Below are 23,047 nucleotides of genomic sequence, written 5' to 3'. Positions count from 1 at the left end.
ATTGTACATAAAATTTAAACTGAACGAGAAGTATACACACGTAAAACAAAGCACGCAAGATTATATCCGTGTGTTAAGAAATTAAACGTATTCATCGTTTTCATTGCCTCGACTCCGATTTATTCACTTAAAAAACGCACACATCAAAAAGGTCCTGGAGAGACCCTTAACGTCGTATGTGAAGACCGATACAAGATCTTGCATTTAATGTGTGTTCTAAATCCTGTAACGCCTCAGGTTAATTACATAAACACAAGACCCAGGTTCTGATGTAAGTCGACGATCCTTTTATTGAGACTTAAACTACACAGATCTTAGACGTTCACAACAAGAGTCCCGAGCGCCCCTTCCACAAGCCAAACGTTACCAGTCTCAGAGTCGTGGCCGCTAACTGCTTACTCCTTCCTGACTGCTAAGACAGTCGCTTCTATTTATCCCCCTGACCACTGGCCACGGCCAGCAACACCTGGTCAGAGTCCAAAATTCTCTCCGGACATTAAATTTCTCAACAAGAAAATAAACATACTTTTGCCGGAATTAAACACAAAAATAAACATATTTGGGGAATACACAGCGCTGGACACACGATTTGTAAACCTAGGTGATTAACTTATCGACATAAATACCTGAAGAGTGTCATTTAGTTTGCCAGACATCAAATTTCTTAACAAGGAAATTAACATAAAAATACCTGAAGTGGCTTGGGAAATTAACATACTCGGGGAAATAAACATTGCTGGACACACGAAGTATAAATATAAATTGATTAACCTAGAGACACAAATTTCCACAATTCGACTACCTAGTCATATATATAGGTTGAATATTTAAACGTATATATAATTTAAATACGCGCTATTTTATTATTTCACAACAATTTGTCGAGCACTGTTTTGTTACAATTCTGTTTGTGATAATCGATCATTTCCATATTTCAAAATCTGTGGTGTTTGTGTACAAACCAACGCTCATTTGTTCTGAACATCAAAATCTTTGGTAGGTGTTGAGAGCCAACGTAAAGATGAAGGTTGATAAAGGTAATGGGGAAGTTGTATAGGTCGCCGTCAAAGTACGTTTTCGTCTTCTCTACCAATCTGAACGTTCCCTTTCTTGATAGCCACTGGTAAATAAAGACAACCATGCAAACGTTCCCTCTCTTGATAGCCACTGGTTAACAAGGACAACGATGTGAACGTTTTCTTTCTTGATAGCCACTGGTTAACAAAGACAACGATGTAAACGTTCCCTTTCTTGATAACCACTGATGAACAAAGACAGCGATGTAAACGTTCCCTTCCTTGATAGCCACTGGTTAACAAAGACAACGATGTAAACGTTCCCTTTCTTGATAGCCACTGGTTAAAAAAGACAGCGATGTAAACGTTCCATTTCTTGATAGCCACTGTATTAATTTCACTTTCTTTGGTGTGTGCATGTTGCAGTTCAAAATGAAATATTCACGGTTTTGCAGAAAACTACTCATTCCGTGGTAAAAGCCGAAAGCTGATGGGAAAAGTCATTCACTTTGATTTTAACTGGGAGCAAATACGGGAATGCCATTGTCGACAAGGATTTCCATCAGATACATATACATTATCATAAAAATTGTTTTTGTTATGCATAACAATGATACTTTTTACATGCATTTGGAAATAATTAAAATCAAAATCATTCTATACACTATGAATATATACCAGTTACTTGTTATTTACACAAAGCGGGGATTACCTAACCGACAAATTTTCCACTACTTTCATTATTACTCAGAACCGCTGACTGCATACATTATATCCAATGTACTCATTCTATCGCTATAGATTGTCACTCCTATATTTATATTTTTGAATATCCCTAGATGCAATTCATATGAAACTCGAATCTTTCGGGAAAGGAGGAAATGACGGCGAGGGCATGATACAGAATGCCTTGTTCTTTCACGTTAATGGGCAGTATTTGGAGAGGTGTTCTGCGGCGGTGCTGTAAGCAATTCTGTTTCCCTTGTTTATGTTCTGCCAATTATCTTGTTATCCGGTGGATTCATGAGAGATGTCCGCAGATTTGTTCTGAGCGGTTTTTTTTGTTATATGGTTTTGATAGAAAGGGTTGTCTCCTTCGCCCCACGTTTGATTCGAAATGCATTTTATTTGGCTACAACAAACTCATCAAGTCATATTTGATCAGAGATTGATATCACTTATATATTTATATATATATTAAACATTAGTGCCTCTCATTACATGTTTTGTTAGTAAACAACGTCAACACACCCATTAACAATGTGTACATTGTACGTGTTTTGTCGAATCGGCGCAGGAATGTGAATGGACTTGAATGTGAACATGAGTAAACTTGTGTTTGATGAATCAAGCCATTGTTACGGACGGGACTGACGACCTTAATTCACCCTTGGTGATTTCCCTAACCGGTTTCCTCGTTTTGACATTCCGGACTTTTTTTAGCGGGGAAGTTTTCATGTTTACTGAGGTGACCTGCACGTGCAACGGATGAGAAACTAAGCTTAAACTCTTGATACATATTTACATATAGACACGTAACATATATGATTTAGTTCACGTTCTCATGGTAGCTACAAATTCTATAGCCTTGTGTGTAAGGAGAAGAGCGAGAGTATGGTATACATTGTAATAGCATATATATGATATGCTATTAAATAGCCTATCTATATACTGTATATAATGTTGTGTCGTTTCTTGTAGTTGTAGATGAAGATTTTGTAGTTGTTAATGTTTCCAGGCAATGACAATCCAAAGCGTTGTAGGGTGTTGATGTTGTTCTATTAATGTGGTGTAGGGTGTACACTGTTGAGTAGACAACCCCCAAGTATCGACTGCGAATCACCAAGCTCGATGTCGAATTTATACATCGGCCCTATATAATTCAATATCTTAACATATAAAAACAATTGATCAGAAGAATTACTTAATGGTGTTACACTCTACGTGACCGACACGTATTTCTATCATGTATTGCATATAGACACAGGTGTGGACGTTTAAGATATAAGGGTATATTGACCACAGGGTTTATGTAACAATATGATGCAATATTCAAAGGTCCATGCAATACTGGAAGGTCAGCTCAACTCTATAATAGCTCATTTAAAGGTCAGTCCAAGATTAATTCTTAAAATGATTCATGTACCGCCTAAGTGAAACGAAGGGCGGTAACTCTGGGAGATTATATCTATGTTTTGAGGGCAGATCACAGCTTTCCATGGTGATCATAGGAGGACTAACGCCCTTGCACTCATTCTAAAGGTGTTTGAATATTCCACAGGACTTGACATATAGTGATACTTTGATCCATCCCAAAGTAATCGAGAGGTGAAGTTCAATTCAATATACCGGTATGTCATAAATCTAGCCTAATGTATATTTATTTATTTTGTTTTATTTTCCCCGGAAAGGGTTTGATCAAAAGTATTCTAAAAAGAAGTGTCGTCCAATGTATTTTTAATATCTATCCGCCTTTTATCTGATTTAAAGGTCAATCTTTTGTACAACTTCGTGTGTCCTGGCAAACGTTAGAGGTTGAACTTTACATGAGTGTACTACCAAACCATGTCATTGTAGTATTTGGACAATGCCGAGAGTAAAGTATGACGGGAATCTCAACAGAACATTTTTAAATATGCAAAGCATTATGATTATTGCGGTCATTTGTGAAATGCTTTGGATATCGTACCAAAAGTATGTAACCAGTGACGCGTGACGGGTTGGCGGTTTACTGACGGCTGATATAGTGATGGGGCATACGATAGTGCTCGGGTCTAGCTCAATACCCTCGTTCTGCATGATATATCTAAAATATCATGAATGATATCAGGGACGTATTATATCAATGGTTCTCAATAAATACATGCATTTAAGATTCTTTAAAAATCATCTAATATCAAAATTTACAATTTGATCAAATTATGGCGTTTGAGAAGCAGGATCAATCTCTGAAGGAGTTTCCACATTTTACGTCCCATAGAGTGACCCAAGAGCCGTACGTGTGATACGCTCTTATTAGTTAAACGAAATACAATGTAAAATGTTAAAAAGCCGTGTTTTTGAGTGGTTCCCTTTTTCTGCGTTTTTCGAGGATAGAATGAAATTAAATAAAAAGCCGAATAGATATTTTGAAAATTCCTATAACCACGCTTTTCGTTTCAAGCTTTTAGTAAATATAAATATTTGAGCCGTCAAAAAGGAGAGTCTACAGTAATGTGTCTTTCATTTAATTCGTATTGAAAGGATGTAGTCATTTGTGTATTTGGCATCCTTATCGAGTATGTCCGGAGATTTGGTTCTGTAAATGTTATTATGCTATAACCTGTGACTATATCACTTATGTTACCGCCCAATAGTAATAAATTCCCTCTCGCTTGATAATCATACTATGCATATATATATATATATACATATACGTAATGTTAACTGTGTATGATGTGCACTAAACATATGAATTTATCAATTTAGGGAAACAGCTCACCTTTATACTCCGCGGTTACATTACTGCTCAAGTGTGTGGTCAAAAAAACCCTCGGTGCAACGGAGCAATGAAAGATCTTATTCGACATATGACTTGCTGTTTCCCCGTCCTCCCGAATTCAGGACCTTGTTGGTTTGACGATATGTACAACGGATATCATTTGTCATAATTAAACTCGACTTCATCATTTTTAACACCAATCTGCATCCACGTGTCATCACAGCATTGTTAATGGCATTTTGAGGCAATTTAACTACTATGTTTAGGGCACTTGTCAAGAAGATCTAGGAACCCTCTAGATGTAAACTGAAAATTCCTCTAGATGTACACTTACAATCCCAATCAGATGAAGACCCGAAAAACCCTCTGGACTTACACCTAAAAATTACACTAGATGTAGGCATAACATTCCTCTAGATTTACATCTAAAACCACATTAGATGCAGACCCGAAAAACGCTCTGGGCTTAGATGAGACCCGAAAAACCCTCTGGGCTTACACCTACAAATTACACTAGATGTAGGCAAAAAATTCCTCTAGATTTGCACCTAAAACCACATTAGATGCAGACCCGAAAAACGCTCTGGGCTTACACCTATCTATCACACTAGATGTAGGCATAAAATTCCTCTAGATTTACACCTAAAACCACATTAGATGAGACCCGAAAAACCCTCTGGGCTTACACCTAAAAATTACACTAGATGTAGGCAAAAAATTCCTCTAGATTTGCACCTAAAACCACATTAGATGCAGACCCGAAAAACCCTCTGGGCTTACACCTAAAATTACACTAGATGTAGGCAAAAAATTCCTCTAGATTTCACCTAAAACCACATTAGATGAAGACCCGAAAAACCCGCAGGACTTGCACTTGAAATTTTCATACGATGTAGGCATAAAATCCCTCTAGATAAACACTTTAAAATCCTACTAGATGTAGGCATAAAACCCTTCTAGATAAACACTAAAAAACCCCACTAAATGTAGGCATAAACCCCTCTAGATAAACACTTAAAAATCCTAGATGTAGGCATAAACCCCTCTAGATAAACACTTAAAAATCCCACTAAATGTAGGAATAAAACCCCTCTAGATAAACACTTAAAAATCCTAGATGTAGGCATAAAATCCCTCTAGATAAACACTTAAAAATCCCACTAGATGTAGGCATAAACCCCTTTAGATAAACACTAAAAAAATCCCACTAAATGTAGGAATAAACCCCTCTAGATAAACACTTAAAAATCCTAGATGTAGGCATAAACCCCTCTAGATAAACACTTAAAAATCCCACTAGATGTAGGAATAAAACCCCTCTAGGTAAACACTTAAAAATCCCACTAGATGTAGGAATAAAACCCTCTATATGTACCTTTATAAACCCTTTTAATGTCGACTTAAAAAGACTCGACTTTCTGTCGTCGCTCATTGTTACACGCGTTTTCTGGTTTGAGCGTATAGCTTTTATTATGTCCATTGTGTTGTGTCAATGTCCTCAGCTACACCGCCCTCATAGGAACACGATGTCCACTCTCTCTACCGCTCACATGGTCGCTCCCCTACACACGACCTTCACACCTCGAGCGACGATTTCAATCTGAACTCTTCAACTTAAACTTTATTTGCATATTCTCTTTACAAAGGTTTTGTCAGAGAAAACATGTATACAACATTCAACGAATTGTATAGGAGGACAAAGCATAAGACTTTCTTAAACTAAATTTTCATAAACTTGCACAGGTTTCGTAAGATTTTGATGTTTGTAGTAGTCATAAGACACGAAAACTTAATAACAGTTTGACAGGTATAATAATATTTTCTTAAAAATAATTTTCTTTCATTAGTCAAGAATGGACATGCTAACAAATAATGGAATTCATTACCTATTTCTTGTGTGTCACAATATGGACATAATCTATTTTGTAACACTGTTGGAATTTCATATGGGATTGGTTGAAATAAGTTAAACTTAAACAATAGTTCGTTTAATGTTCAATCGTGTATCAATATAACACATATAGGTAGTTCACAGGGGTGTGGATAATTACTTGCATAGATACAATTAGGTTGGTGTAGTCTGGGCCTCGAGAATCTTATCAGTGGGTTTACAGCTTCGGCCAGTTAATTAATTAGAGACTATCCCCACTTTCTTGATAATCAATCTTATGCAATTTCCCGTTCGGACAGTGGCCACCTAATAGTAATTATTAGGGTCTATTTCAAGTAACAAATTAGCAGGGGGGATCTCAACCTTGCACCTCGAGTACAGGTGGCTATACTTCAACAATCGTATCATCTAGCAACTAGTGAAGTCCATATTAGGGGATGGCCGGACAAGCTTGGTCCAGAGTAAGATTAAAGGGGGAGATCTTCAGGTTTTTTTTTTTTTTTTTTTAAAGGTCACATTTTGGAATTAAATCCAAGGTTCAAGGTTTTATTCAGCCACTCTGACACACTTACGTGTGTAACAAGAGGTCACATACATATAATTTATATGATACGTGGCGTATGACAGGTACAATTACAACAATTTCTGTAAATGATAGTAATAATTACTTACTATCGCATTCATGCATTAACAATTTGGTACTTAAATTTGAACACTTACTAAGTAAATCAACAATTTATCAAGTTTTTCTATAAATCTACAAATTCTTGTAAATATTTTAACACTGAATATGTTAAACAATCCTTACATTTTGATATGACTTGGGTAAGTAATATGTTGGTATATATTTTTCTCTTAGACGTTTTACTGATTCGTTTTCGCATTTAAATAAATAGTGATATTCGTCTCCGATGTCGGAGCTACATAATGTGCAGAATCTTTTTTGGCGAGGGATACCTGTCCATCTTCCTGTTTCTACCGGTAAACGCATATTTGAAGAACGAAATTTACACATAATGTTCCTATCAATTGTATTAAGCTTGGTTAAGTAATTTTTCTTGTTCAAACTTTGTCTTAAAAAAGGAATATGTTTGTCCCCTAGAGGAGTTAAAAATGTCTTCAAACCATTTCTGTGTAAATTGATCCTCAAGTCTATTTTTCACCAAATTCTTACTTTCATCTTTTGAAAAGGGACATGTAGATTGATAAAAGAGCCCACCAGACGGACAGACGACACCACACCTGTATCCAGTGCCAGCAATAAACCACAGAAGTACCAGCAGCCGAGTTTGTCTCTTGTTTTGTTACAATTTTAATGTTCCACATCATTTCTACTGCCAGTTTTGACTATAAATTTATGATTATTTGTAACCCCAGTCTATTTTCTATCCTCAGAATAAATTTACAACACGAGAACAGAGAAAAAACACGTGTGTAATTGCTGCTAATGTTTCAATTTTGAACCTCTTAAGGTTATCATATGTCATTAACTCCCACACGGACTCGCAGAATTAATAATCTTATAAACAATTAAATCATTGAAATCATTAACTTGTCGCTGTTGACCACTGTAAGAGAGATTGAAAGCTTCTCTCGCCAATTAGATGTCACGATCTCCACTGACTATTGAGATTAATGATTGCAGGTGTCCATTCCAAACTTACTTAATCGGAATCTAATTGGAAATGAATTTAGAATAGCATTGTATTGATATCACTAGCCCTCTCTCTGCACCACTCTATCCATGCTTGGTTAAAGCATATATATACTGAGAGGGGGAAAACGCAATTAGGAATTTCCAGGTCAACTATGGGAAATAGAAAGGGGTTTTAGAACGTAATTATGGCGTAACTGGAAGATAGTTGACCACTCTGTCATCTTACGTTAAGTAAACCTTTCAAATTTTGCGTTGATTCAAGAGTACCCCACTCAAAATGAAGTGTGTCCTGGACCCATCAATATCGTGTGTGCCCCCCGCGAGCTGCAGTAACTGCACGAACTCTTTTGTGAATTGAATTGATCGGGGTATTAACCCTCCTCATTGGTATACGATTCCATCCCTCATCCAGCGCCAACTGAGCGACGTTTATTGGAGGATTCGGTCTACGTCTTATCCTTCTGTCCAACTCGTCCGATAAATGTTCTATGGGGGAGAGGTCAGGGCTGTATGGGGGCCAGTCTAAGATGAGGACATCGTTTGCTGCGAGATAACCACGGTAAACCCTCGCTACATGCTGTTGAAACGTCAGTTGACGCTGCTGTACTAGAGGAACAACAAGCGGCGCTAGGATTTGATCTCTCCGAGAGATTTCCCTGAATAACGACCAGAGGAGTCTTGATGCGCAATCACTCCCCATACCACGACCGATCCTCCTCCAAAGCGGTCATTCTCCATCACGCAAGCATCTGCATAGCGCTTGTGGGTACGTCTTTAGACACAACGTCGGCCGTCTGCCTGGTAAATCGAAAACCTGGACTCATCTGAGAACAGGACCCTTCTCCAACGTTGCATTGGGAAGCGTCTTACGGAATGTGCGTTCAGTCATTGCATTCGTCTGGCACGTCTCCACGCATTAAGCTGTGGTCCAACATATGGCCGCCGCGGTCTTAGACCGAAGGCACGCAGTCAAGTTCGCACTGTCTTTGGATAAATTGGAACATGATGACGCCCAATTGTGTACCTTGTTGTTTCCGTGGTCGTCAGAAAGCGATTGCGTAGGTGCGAAAGTCGCATTGCCCTATCCTGCCGACGCGTCGTCACACGAGGGCGACCGCTTCGGGGACGGTCTGCAACCCTTCCGGTGGCATGTAGTCTTTGGATGAGACGGCAAATGTTCGATGGATGGACTGATTTTGCGGAGTACCTTTCGTAAGAAGTGCAATGGCACGACCCCTGTCAACTTCGGACAGTCGTGGCATTTTTTACAGTAAACTGTTTATGCTTAAAATGTGGGAAATCAAGACGGATATGTCTGAAGATTCGCACACACAGATTTTGAACCAATCCTTTATACTGGGTTCGAGATATCGTGATTTTGTCTCTTATTCTTTTGTACAAGCGGCGTGCACAGTTTAATTATGCATCAGTGATTTTAACACGGTAACACAGGCACCTAGCTCAAATGCACACATTTGACAAGTTTCATGGATGTACGTCAAGGTCTTAATTTACAGTATTAACTTTATGCTAATTGCGTTTCTATTTCCTCTCAGCTTGGCAGTTCCTCGAACCAACATTACTGATTTCGTCTGACTTCAAAGAAAGTACTACACATACTATCTATAGGGCCTGGCTAATACTGTAACACAGGTTAATTATAAAAACACAAGACCAAGGTTCTGATGTAAGATGATGATCCTTTCTTTAGACGTACACAACAAGAGTCCCGAGCGCCCCCTTCCTCAAGCCAAAAGCTACCAGTGTCTGAGAGTCGTGGCCGTTAACTGCTCACACCTTGCTGCTTACTGACTGTGCTAGGACAGTCGCCTCTACTTATCGCCCTGACCACTGGTGGTTGGTCCAAAGTTCTCTCCGGACATTAAGTTTCTCTACAAGAATAATAAATGTACTTTGGCCACGAAAACAAACATACTTGGGGAATACACAGCTCTGGACACGGAATACTCATACTTTGGCCGAACATTAAACATGAAAATAACCATGCCTGGGGAATACACAGCGCTGGACACACGAAGTGTAAATATAACTTGATTAACCTAGATACACAGATATAATTGAAGTACATGCTCTTTTATGCACTGTTGTGTTACATTACTCCCCCACCAAGATTATTATTTCAAGAAGAAAAATCCTAAAAACGAGACTTAACAAATCTAGCCTAGATGCAATTCACCGAACATTGAGCTACAATTATATTAACCATTAATCACACTGTATATACTTTTGGATAATGTTACATAAAGTTAATGTCACACAGCACAGGCTTGTTCCGGGAAAGTCACAACCGCGCACTTCTATAAAGTCACGCAGCACAAGCTTGTTCAGGGAAAGTCACAACCGCGCACATCTATAAAGTCACAACAATCGATCAGTAAACAACGTTAGTGTCCGTGTCCTCATTCTAGGACACCGCAGGGTCAGGTCTCCTGCATTTTAATTAAACAGTTCGAAGGTCCCTCCAAATCAGCTTACCAGTGTTCCAGGCCGTAAGTCGTAACCAGAGCCCTGGTCTCGGATGCCTGTTGGTATTGGCTAAGGTTATCCATCCTAACCAGTCTCATCGGCTTGTACAGGAACGTGGTCGGATAAAGCTGTTCCCGTCCTCTCATGGACGTTGTCGATGCAGCCATGGAAATGCTTTGAGATTCACCGATCTCCGCTGCATCCGGGGCAGTAGGTGCTGTCGCTAGGAGTGGGGTGACAGATGGTCCCGTTGGTGAACGTTGTGTCGCCATCTGGTGACCAGGTGAAGAGTTTGCTCCACTTCGGCCGGACCTTACTTTGGCTAACCAGTACTTTCTACAACTTAACATGTATTTCCCAAATTTACAGTTTATGATAAGACCTACCCCCAATATAACTACAACAGTACCGACGGTGGCCAATATCCACATCGGAAACTCTTTCTCAGGTGTAACCTGACGTAAGCCACGGAAACGACTGATCAGATTACCCATAGGCATCTGTTTTATGTTTTTTTTTAACCCTGTGGTACTTTAGTGCTAGTGAAGTTAGGTAGAGCCCGATGAAAAGGTTGCCATAAGGCGTTACTCGATAGATTAGAATAAATATGTCACTAACAGGTTCTTTCGGTCTGTAATGGCTAGCTTGATGAAAGTAGGGTAGTAACGTTAAATAATCGCTTTTAGCTTAACATAACATTTTCAAATTTAGGATCCCCAGGGGTAGCTGTACTATTTCGGTGGACTGATGGGTTATAGTGCTTGTCCCTGCTTTAATACATGAAATAGCGAATCGTACCTCAAATTGGGTGGCTTCCACCCAAGTACCCTCAGCAAGGTACTCTGCCATAGGTAACAATGTGTTTGGTTTCACAAACGTACGACAATTAACTTTTATCTTTGTTGGGTCCCGCATGAATAAACTTATTACACATAAATTGCTTAAATTAGTAGGATAAACTGGACTCCCAATACTACAAAATTTCACAGAGGGATTCGAACATTGCTGCACTTCCTCAGGTTTTAACAAAGCAAATTTTGTATGCTCGATATTCATGGCAAACGCAGAGTATTCCAGATCAAAGTAAGCTACCATTCCCAAACTCTCCTTATTACTTGCATTTATTGACGGACTTGGCAAAGGCAAATTATGAACGTGGTATATGAACTATTAAAAGTTAATATGTAAGTTAAATTAAACTATCCAAAACTGTATTCTACTAGACATAAGTCAGACGTGTTGTCCAGAAGCCAGAACATACTTTCTGTTAATAATCTATCACACATGTCCAGTATACATTCGCTCCCGGGTTAATTACATAAGCTTACCAATACCGTCTAGCAGGACAGGTCAGCAAAACCTTAGCTTGTCGTAAACCACCTAATCTACCACTATGTGTGTGCATTAGACCATGTAAATAACTCATGTGTTATCCACTTCTTGTCAGCAAATATGTAATATTAGATTATCAATGTCTACGACTTTTAGTATAAATACGACTAGGTTTCTAGCCAGTCCACGTCGTCGACGTACGTCGGTTCCTCACGAAGGCCAACAACAAAATAGCCAGTCGTCGAATCGGTTCCTGAAGGCATGCGAGTGTACCACCTCTCCATGTCTACACACAATAAATTTACATCAACCTGAACAGCGTTTGGATTTCTTCATCTCCACTCAACACTGCACTACTCTTCATTCTCAACAAAGAAGTTCACCCACTACACTTTATCGGACACCACATCACTTTATTGGTCCCGTGACTTCACTTTATTGGAGCCGTGGCCTGTGACTTCACTTTATATATGGCGAACTGTCCGTTAATATCCAAGAGAGGTATCGAAATGACATCGTGTGTCCAGCGATGTGTATTTCCCGAGTATGTTTACTCCCAAAATTAATGACACCAGGGACGTCCCTGATGATACCCTTACAGTAGTTGTTTTGCTGTTTGATGAATTTAACGTCCATGGAGATGTTTGGACGCTGCCAAGGAAGTGCTGGCTGACTGCCAGTGGTCAGAGCAGATAAACAGAAGCTGCTGTCTGTTACCCCTCTATGTTGTACTATCCTTATGTTATACAAAAGACCAGCAACAACCGTTCTCAAGTACAAATGTTGAGTATTAACACAAGTTACAACAATGATAACATGTATGGCCTGAGTATCGAGCTTAACAAGTTACTCCTTCCACGGCCACACCAGGACTGACTCTATTTGCTGTGATCTTACAGTTTATCCTAAAGCAATTATAATCTAATTCTGATAGGGAAAGTGTCTTCTACTGATCGACAATTAAACCGTGACCAGTTAATGTCTCCATGGTGGAGAGCATGTCCAGCCAATGTTTCACGGCATGATTCTGACACTAAGGTGACCGCAATTAAACTGTCTGTCTGATAAGCCAGCCGGTCACATTAAGATTTAACACAAATTATGTTCTACACTTGAGTGACAAATTTCACTATTAACATCCCCCTATGTTGTACTATCCTTATGTTATTATACAAAAGACCAGCAACAACCGTTCTCAAGTACAAATGTTGAGTATTAACACAAGTTACAACAATGATAACATGTATGGCCTGAGTATCGAGCTTAACAAGTTACTCCTTCCACGGCCACACCAGGACTGACTCTATTTGCTGTGATCTTACAGTTTATCCTAAAGCAATTATAATCTAATTCTGATAGGGAAAGTGCCTTCTACTGATCTACAATTAAACCGTGACCAGTTAATGTCTCCATGGTGGAGAGCATGTCCAGCCAATTATAACACTTCAGGTGTTCATATGCGTATTGAAATGACAAAAGTTCAACAACCCAGGTTCCAAAGGTTCGCAGTTTTATTTAACATAATTGACCAGGTATGGCTCCACGAGAATAACAACAGGATACGTTACAACTAGAGTAAAACAGTGGACCGACGACCCGTCACACTGGTGTATAACTAAGTAATCTTCTTGGCGAAAGGTTCGAAAGTTCCTATAACATTTTAGGTTTCATATGGCCGAATGTGAGTAGTCGGGTGGTCGGGTGGCGCAGTGTTAACGCACTCGCCTTTCACCTAGCCGACCGGGGTTCGATTCCCGGAACGGACGTGAAAAGGTAAGGGGTCACCTGCCCGACCGCGTGGGTTTTCCCCGGGTACTCCGACTGCCTCCGCACAAGGCCCCTCGCGCACTTACATCCGGGCCAACAAGAGTGATTAGTATAAGTTTAAATAACTTGTTTCGCAATTGTTGTAAAACAAATAAAGTTTATATTTATATAATGTGAGTAGCCGGAGACCGCAGGTTGGCGTCAGTAAAGGTTCTCCGACCTGCCCCATACAATCAAATTGTGCTTTTATTGAACTTAATGGATTTGTATTAATTGATATTTTGCCCACAACATCCCAGCATAACACACCTGTTCTGCCCCAGGTCGGCTGACCTGTATTTATACAATCAAATTGTGTAAATTGAACTTAATGGATTTGTATTAATTGATACTTTGACCATCTTGAAATGGTACTCTATTTGGCTCTTGACCAACGGCCACGTACGTTCATTCTTCCTACCCATTTATTTTATCAGCCTGTGTCATCTCCATGGTCCATTATCGTCCAGTTAACCCATTACCCTTAATGTACGATACACACAGTATTAACATTGTTTACGCTACTACAGGAAAACATGATTATGTCGCACTAATATATATAATATAAAATTCATATCTTGAAATAGTAATGAAACAGGATCATGTAATGATCATGTAATCATTACGTAATAAGGCCATTGTGTTACAAGTGTACTATTTTCTAGCTCTCTTGTCTCCGTGTTTGGATGCGTTTAAGTCACTAGAAAAAATAATCTAATGACGCAATGTCAATAGATAGCTGAAATTTACAAACACATAAACAAGAAGAAAAATCGTGTTATTTTTATGAAATATTTAATTGACAGCGTCCAGCACTATGCATAGAAACTAACAACAAAAACGGGTTAAAGATACACAACAATGTATATTCATTACAGCTTTTCATGGCAAGTTGGGCAACTCCTACATGTAAATGATAGGACTACCGGAATCCGGTCTAAAGAGGTGGCGACTCAGGACTTAGGTATTAGTATTCGTATAAAGGGGTTACTTGGTTACCGGCATTCGGAGAAGCGAAAACGTAATTGCCGTAATTAGGATAGGAGGAGAGATTACTTAGTAACCTGTACGCTTATCTACAGGAGTCCGGACAAAGGAGTCCTTTATACGGATTACTGGAGTCCGAAGTAACAAAACTCCGGACTTTCAGGGTTAATACTTTCACATGTTTACCCGAGTTCGGACTAACGAATATGTGCATATCATTTTTACTAAAACGCAAATATTTTAAATAGTTTCGGGCGTTTGGGTCTATAAATCTCTATATATATATGATCTTCAGTACTCGAGCTAAGAATAATACTACGATAACTTTGTATACAACTTTGACGGGGTCGTCTTTGGCAGCAGTATTAGAATCCAGATTAACGAACTCCAAGTGGTTTCAGGAAACATCAACCTGGTCATGCTAGAGCATTAAGTAGGGTGTCTGTTCTATCAGGGTTTCTATCTATATTGTCGCATTTGATGACAAGGCCACCAATGCGTCATGGGAAAGCGTGTCTTCGTACACAAATATGGCTACCATTATAGCCCCAGCAATGAGGGCAGCAAGAATTCCGGCATATGGCGCCTTAACTGACGAAAAGACTACGACGTACAGAATACCGTGAATGATCCACGCTCCGGACAGCCAATAAACCACTTCTCCTAGCACGCGCCATACGCCATTGCGACCCCAAACGTTATACTCAAGGTCACGTAGATACAGGAAAATGAAGAGAACAATTGCTAACACTACAAGTCCGATCATGTTGAGGATTAGAAGGATGTAAGCTGGTGTAACGCTCCGCAGTGTGACGCGGAGTTTTTCCGAGATGACAAGTAGAGCGTCAGCGATATTACCCCCGGCTTTATAAGATGCGAATGTAGATGAAATATCTGAGATCACAGCGGAGTTGATAAAATTGCTGGCTCCATACCCTGCGGAAACGTACAACTGAAACATATACAAAGGTCATTGTTGAGACAAGGGTGATTGTGGAGGTCAAAGACAAGGGTGATTGTGGAGGTCAAAGACAAGGGTCATTGTGGAGGTCATATCATGATTTTTGTTTTACTTACGTTAAAGTCTGAATATATTCATTAGATCATAAACAGAGATACATTATAATGTATGCTAATCTTTATGACGTATGAATATTCATTGTGTTCATTTCAAATGATAATGAAATTCGTCTATTTAAATACATAAATGTCAAGAGAGTGTTAGAAACCAACAGGATACTTTAGTTTAGGTATAAAGCTGCGTTTATAAAATTTCTTATTACGGTTGGTATTTGTTTTGCATTTTAAAAACATTTTTATTATCAGCTTTTCACGATGTCACTACAACGGTATGACGACATGGATAATACCACGTCAAGAAAATCTGGATATGAGTCTTTGATTTTATTTTACCAAGCCATTCGCGATGTAAAATGAAAATTCCTGGCGATTTCCAAAACTCTAAGATAACAAGAAAATGATTATACGTCCCTGTTGATCATATAACTGACAAAAACGCAGATAATTTTGCAAAATATTCGTTAAAAAATGCGAGTCATTTGACAGAAAAAATCTAAATTTGTGACAATCTAATTCAATATCTCGTTTTGTGACGTCATAATATATGCCATAACAGAACTTTATTTGATGAGTATATATATGATGTCAGGACAGGTTTATGTAGGAAAATGCGCCAAATTGACTTAATATTTGAAATTGTTATTATCAGACAAAAGCGTACATATACCACAAAATGATAATATTTGACGTAATGATGACCGATATTGTTGCTGACATTTGAAGGTACAGTTCTAAGATAAGACATGATAAATAGGATCCATTGCTAGTACTAGTGGCTATGGACATGCGGAATGGTTGTCGGAATCTCGTCCTGTCAGCAGGGTCTGTTTATAGTGTCTGGTGATAACATCACTGAACAACATACGGGATGTCCGCCGCAACGTATACAAATTAATTTTGGTAAAGTGTCTTCTCAAGGGCAACAACAACAGGATGATCAGTGGTCTCGGATTTCTGAGAGAAACAAACCTGGGTAAGGGATGAACCATACACCTTAAACATTCACTTGAGGTTAAAAGGTCTGAAAAAAACAAGCCTGCCCTGGGTCAGGAACCATACTCCTGAGTCTGATTATCTACAGATTGATTAATCTTACAATGACAGACATCGATTGCGTTTCCTGCCTTAGGATGTATTTGAAAGTTACCATCACAGGAAAAGCTTTTTCGAAGGTACTTTTCGGTTAGATCAATATTACAGAAATTTCAGTTAGTCATTTTTTTTCAGGCAGAACTATTTTCACAAGAAGAAATGAAAATTTATGATGAAATTGAATACAGAATTCTTGTGTTACAAAAACACAGCAAAATCCGCCTTAAGCTTGGTCTTTTTCGTTACCTTTGACTCAAGCCTAGCAAAAGTGAAGTTTGTATTTAAAAAAAACAAATCGAATTACATTTAATACTGAAGTGAAAAAATATACACATACAAACAAATTAAAGAAAGATATATTTGTTCAGATTTGAATCGAACTTATCAATAGAAGTGTTATTAGAATCTCCGTGTCCTCCATGTACTATATGCAGAATACGAACCCCAGTGTTTTTCCCTGAAATACATTAGCTCTGGAAAACAGTGGTCAAATCTGTGACTAGATAATGATCAAATGGGAGGTAACTCTAATGCCTAACCTCGCTACAAATAATACTTCAAGGTGACGTTAATATCTCTTACAAGATCGAATTCCTGACAGTAGAGGATAATGACGTCATTTCCGCACGCCCCCATACCCCACTCTGCCCTGAGAAAACTGGCGAAGTTTTCCATTAGGGTGTCCTTTTGTGCTGTGTTTATTTCCGCTGATAAGGAATTGACTGCAGGTTGAATTTGACCACAGTCGTTGATACAACTGTAACAAAAATATCACCCCTCATCAATTATATGTATTGCATTTATGTTTATTGAAGAAAACTAAATTTCCAACTTCAAAAGATTCAGCCATGCCACTTAAAGTTTTTTTTCAGCAATTAATGAAATATATTCAAGGATACATATTCAATTGACTGGTCATGGGACTTACATATTCACATCGCTGAAATCTGGGATGCGCATTCGATTGATGAGCGCCATAGCAACGATGAAGCTCTGGACTTCCCCATTGGGAGCTGTACACTGTGTAGATGTCTGTTCTTGTATAGTCTTCAGTGCTTTATCAACGGCTAGAACTGGAATATAGCATAATATGGGTGTATCTACAGCCAGAACTGTAATATAGCATAATATGAGTGTATGTACAGCCAGAACTGGAATATGGCATGATATGGGTGTGGAATATAGCATAATATGGGTGTATCTACAGCCAGAACTGGAATATAGCATAATATGGGTGTATGTACAGCCAGAACTGGAATATAGCATAATATGAGTGTATGTACAATCAGAACTGGAATATAGCATAATAGGGGTGTATGTACAATCAGAACTGGAATATGGCATAATATTGGTGTGGAATATAACATAATATGGGTGTATGTACAGCCAGAAATGGAATATGGCATAATATTGGTGTATCTACAGCCAGAACTGGAATATAACATAATATGGGTGTATCTACAGCCAGAACTGGAATATAGCATAATATGGGTGTATCTACAGCCAGAATTGGAATATAGCATAATATGGGTGTATGTACAGCCAGAACTGGAATATAACATAAGTATAGTTATTATTTACGGCCAATACTGGAATATAGCATAAAATGGGTGTATCTACAGCCAGAACTGGAATATAGCATAATATGGGTGTATCTACAGCCAGAACTGGAATATAGCATAATATAGTCTTTATTTACGGCTAATACTGGTGTATAGCATAATATGGGTGTGGAATATAACATAATATAGTCTTTATTTACGGCTAATACTGGTATATAGTGATTCTTCAGGAAATCCACACACACAATAAGATAGCCCCACAAATTAACTTTCAAGTCACAGCATATTCTGGTTTTACTGTTTTTGATGAAGGTAGGTAATATCATACAGGGATATCAACCAGTTAACTTTCAAGTTGCTATCACATCCCATACGTTATGTATATGTGTGTAATATTTTAAATTGCTGAATAAAAAACATTACTTTAGCCTGCTGGTAATTGCTTTTGATCACGTTTGGCGCTTTTCCAAACGTTGAGTTATCAAAATATTACCTGTATTTCGCATGTTATTCCACGCGAGTGAACATACCTGATAAAAACACATTTAAATGGTTAGACATCTATCAGGCAGTCTTTATGTTCACAATATTACGTCATTTTAGAATTGAAATCTCAGACGCATATCTATATGAACAAAAAAAAACTTTCGTTGAAGCCAATAAAACCGTAATATATTTAGTAGATATATGGGTAGCTGCGAATTATAACAGTTCTCGAGTTATCTGTCTGTATAGTCATTAATATTCTGTATGTCATGAAGAGTTATTCCCCTTCTAACTTTTGGTGCCGTAGAAAATCAGACTTTTTTCTACACTCAGACACGGCAATTGAGTGCAACAAGATGTCATTGTACAAAGTAAGCATTCATCTGACAAATATTCTACTGAATACAAAAAAAACTTTGATGGTAGTACGGGAAATATTATATGGAATAAATCAAGGTTTTGCAAGACAGATAACAACACTGATAAAACTTTTCTTTCATTTTAATCACACTGAGATATTCTGTACCAATCTGGGGTGAATTATTTCGAAGCTGTAGTATCTGAACAATAACACATTAGTGAAAATAATGGTATTTGTCCCCAATTTTCCGTTAGAAATTTCATACTAGAACTTAAAACCTGACTGATTATCGTTCTGTCTTTCTTACCGTCTTAAAATTAAATATTTCTCAAAAATTGAAGTCAGATTTGAATATCTTATTAAAGACACTGTTCACTTGGTTGCTTGTGATTGGTTGGTTAGGTTTTCCGACGTCATTGATACGATAATTTTTTTTCCACAATTTATTTTCCAACCATGAAATGGTCAGGACACACTTCAGTGATGCCCTTTGACCGTCTTAGTTATTTGAAAATCGAAGTTGCACTCTAAGCAGAGTAAGTAGGCTGTGAAATTCGAAAGGGATTTTGGATTATAATTTTGTAGTTTATGACATCACGTGATGAGGGCGTGGCACAGTTTTTACCATAGGCACGAGAGATGGATATTGATTCTGGAAGCGAAAGTGATATCGAAGTAGGTCCGAGTATATGAAGGTAGTGAGGACGAAGACGACCAACCACAGGCGGCAAGGATTCATTAAAGAATATGGACGTTGCAAGAACAGACGAGTACCAAGTGCCCTTACCGTGCCATTCAATTTGAAGAGCAATGCAACTCGAAAAACCCAACACATCCAGGATATCTTCCCCATTGCTTTAATTTGATCTGATTATAACTGCAGTTGCAGGCGATTATCTTATTGGTGTTTTAGTTTTAGAAACCAGCAAATATGTTGTGCAGAAGATGGAAGGTGCAGATTTTAGACCCAGGTCAAGATCGAATCAATGGACGGATACCATTTCCGCTGAAACGTCTGTCTTAATATGTCTCTATCTGTCAACAGGACTGGTAAAGAAACCGCATGTTGAATCATGATATTGGAACGAGTAACCAACAGGTGACTCCTCAATATACCAAGTTTGACTATTGTGATGACTAGGAACAGGTTCCAGATATTACTTCAGTACCTACTCTGCAAGGATAATATGACGGCCAGGCCAAGAACATGCGGACATGATCCTGCTCACAAGATTAGACTGTGACCGCCCTGTGTATATACGAGGGCTGACTTTTGCAAAATGGACAAAATCGCTGAAAGAGCAGTGATTCAATATTTGCATAAAAAAGGTATAGCACCTGAAAAGTGAAAAGATGGGTGGAGGAATTTAAGCGTGGCAAGCAGAGCCTTGGGGATGACGCCCGCTTGGTACCTAAGACAGGCGGACGCAATCGCGTGCTTATCATAACCTTTTAGAGGCAGATCCCGATTGTTTTTTATTCCACCCAAAAAGACAGACTAAGCAATGGAAACACCCTAGTTCAACCCTGCCAAAGAAGGCAAATACTGTTCCATCAGCTAGAAAGGTTATGTCCTAGGGTTTCTGAAATGCTGATGGTAGTCAGATGGTAGATTATCTACAAAAGGGACACTCAATCAATGGCACATATTGTACATCACTTCTTAGGAAACTAACAGAAAATATTAAACTCGAGCGCCGCGGCAAACTCAGTAAAAGGACAATGCCTCCTGTTCCCTAGTCTGTCATTGTCATGGCTACCATTAATGTTTATGACTTTAAATCTATTGAGCATCCATCGTATTCGCCTGATCTCTCTCCGTCAGACTTTCATCTATTTCCGAAATTGAAAAAAAAAAGTAATTTTCCGGTACCAACTTTCGGTCAGATGAAGACATCATACATGCAGTGGAAGATATTCTGAACGGACAAGAAAAATAGCCCAAGTGTCCTTTTGCCTCTACAAAAGATACAACACATTTAGACGAATATCACACCAGGCCCCACTTGTATAAAACAATCACAAACCGCACTACTTTTGACATTAATACTGAGATTTCCTCAAACTTGACGTTACAAAATGACTTCGATATCATTACACGATTTCCAATGAAAATGTTTGTTTCCATATAGATCAGTAGCCGGTATCTCCTTTTTACAATATAATGTAAAAACGGCTTGTATAAACTTTTCTCAAGGAACAGGAGGAAGGCATCGGCTAGGATGTCCTGAAATTCCTTGAGGAATTTTCATACAAGATATTTTTAAGGAGCTATTAGCTGAGGAAAATCTGGGCTTGAGGGAATCTCAAGTTGAGAAGTTTTATACAAGTGGGGCCAGGCATCTGTCCGTCAAAATGTCTCTAGTGTGATGGAAGCAGATGAAACCCAGGCTATTACAACATTTACATTTTGTGACGTAATCAATGACGTACCTTGTGACGTAATAAGTCTGTCGGGATCACACACGTAGTGTTGGGAAGTTGACCCATCTATTCCACAGAGCAAGGCGTCAAATCTGGGATTCGGGAACTTACAGTGGGACCACATTTTTTCTGATGTCACTCTGTCGATCACGTATGTGTAGCCATGGAAGTTTTGTGTCTCGTTTGTACATGTCGTGTATGAAGTTACCTCCCTTGTCCAAAACGTGGTCGCAAATACGAAAATCACAGTCCAAAAGGCCATACCAAGTGCGTTTCGTTCGTCTTCACATATCTGAATTACAAATAAAAATAAAATGGCTACACGGAGAGTTTGATTGTTATTTAGTTTGTTATGACTATTCTACAACAGATTTGTTAACGATGTAGTATTTATTCCACATATAAATTTTATCACCTTGTGGTGTGTTCTAGACTTTCAGAATGCCTCCATTTACTGTCTCCTTTCGATGTGTGCGAAACTATCACTCAATTTTTACTGCTTGGTTTTTTCTTATTTTTCCACTTACATATTTTTTCAAAAGAGAGTTTTTTTTCAATACAGAGAGAATTCTTCCTCAAATACATTGCTTACCAAACCAAATAAAATTGTTTGTTCACCGAGAATGTAATTGTTAGTCCATTTAAAAAAAAAATCAAATTTCAAAACATTTCCATAACTTACACACGGTTGTCTCCCTTACTCTGTTCGACAAAACAGACGAGTTGGTCGTTAGAATATAGTGACACATCCTAAATTGTAGCCAATGATTTTTTTCAGTTGAGCGGAAAGGAATACTGTATTTTGTCCACATTTCTCTCCATTTTATTCGAAGATATTCCCCTCATCTGTGTTGTAATGTTATGCTTATCTCACTTCCAGGAGTAAACAATACAAGTCCTATGACCTTTTGACCTTATCAAAATTATAGAAGGAAAAACTTATCTTTTACTAAATCATCGACTACACTCACTTCTATACTAAACCATTCTTATAGAAAATTGGTATGTTAAACAAAATTCTTATTTACCACAGAGGTGTTTTCAATATCGACTCTCTGTTATCATCTCTAACAAATTTGTCGATTATCTCAAGATTATACCAAGTCTGTTATACATCTTCAAAGGAAAACAGTGCTGACGTTTATTTTTTTGCTTTTTGCTAGGTGCACATCTTCATCTCCACATTTAGACAAAAAACATTATTATAATTTTTATTTTTTTTTTTTTTACAAAATTGTAATTTTTCCATTTGATCTAAATACCCCCCTGATCCACCCAATCTGTGGCGCTTCGCTATATATTTTAACACGAACAATTTTCAAACTTCCTTCAATCTTACAATTAAATCTTTCTGAATTTCTTCAATTTTACCTTTCCAATAAATG

General features: G+C 38.3%; 1 protein-coding gene across 1 annotated transcript; it reads right to left on the bottom strand.

Moving 5' to 3' along the window:
• Positions 1-15,120: 15,120 nt before the first annotated feature.
• LOC132557878 (uncharacterized) lies at positions 15,121-21,924 on the bottom strand. The gene is made up of 4 exons (XM_060222405.1): positions 21,672-21,924; positions 17,758-17,902; positions 17,412-17,586; positions 15,121-15,609 (listed from the first exon to the last, which is right to left on the bottom strand). Exons 1-4 carry the CDS (start codon positions 21,922-21,924, stop codon positions 15,121-15,123), a joined length of 1,062 nt encoding a protein of 353 aa, XP_060078388.1.
• Positions 21,925-23,047: the final 1,123 nt, after the last annotated feature.

Source organism: Ylistrum balloti, unplaced genomic scaffold, assembly GCF_031769215.1.
Source record: "Ylistrum balloti isolate Yb309-2 unplaced genomic scaffold, AGI_CSIRO_Ybal_v1 Utg370734, whole genome shotgun sequence".
Lineage (NCBI taxonomy): Eukaryota > Metazoa > Mollusca > Bivalvia > Pectinida > Pectinidae > Ylistrum > Ylistrum balloti.
Note: the sequence above shows the minus strand (reverse complement) of the source record. Positions and strands in the feature narration are given on the sequence as shown.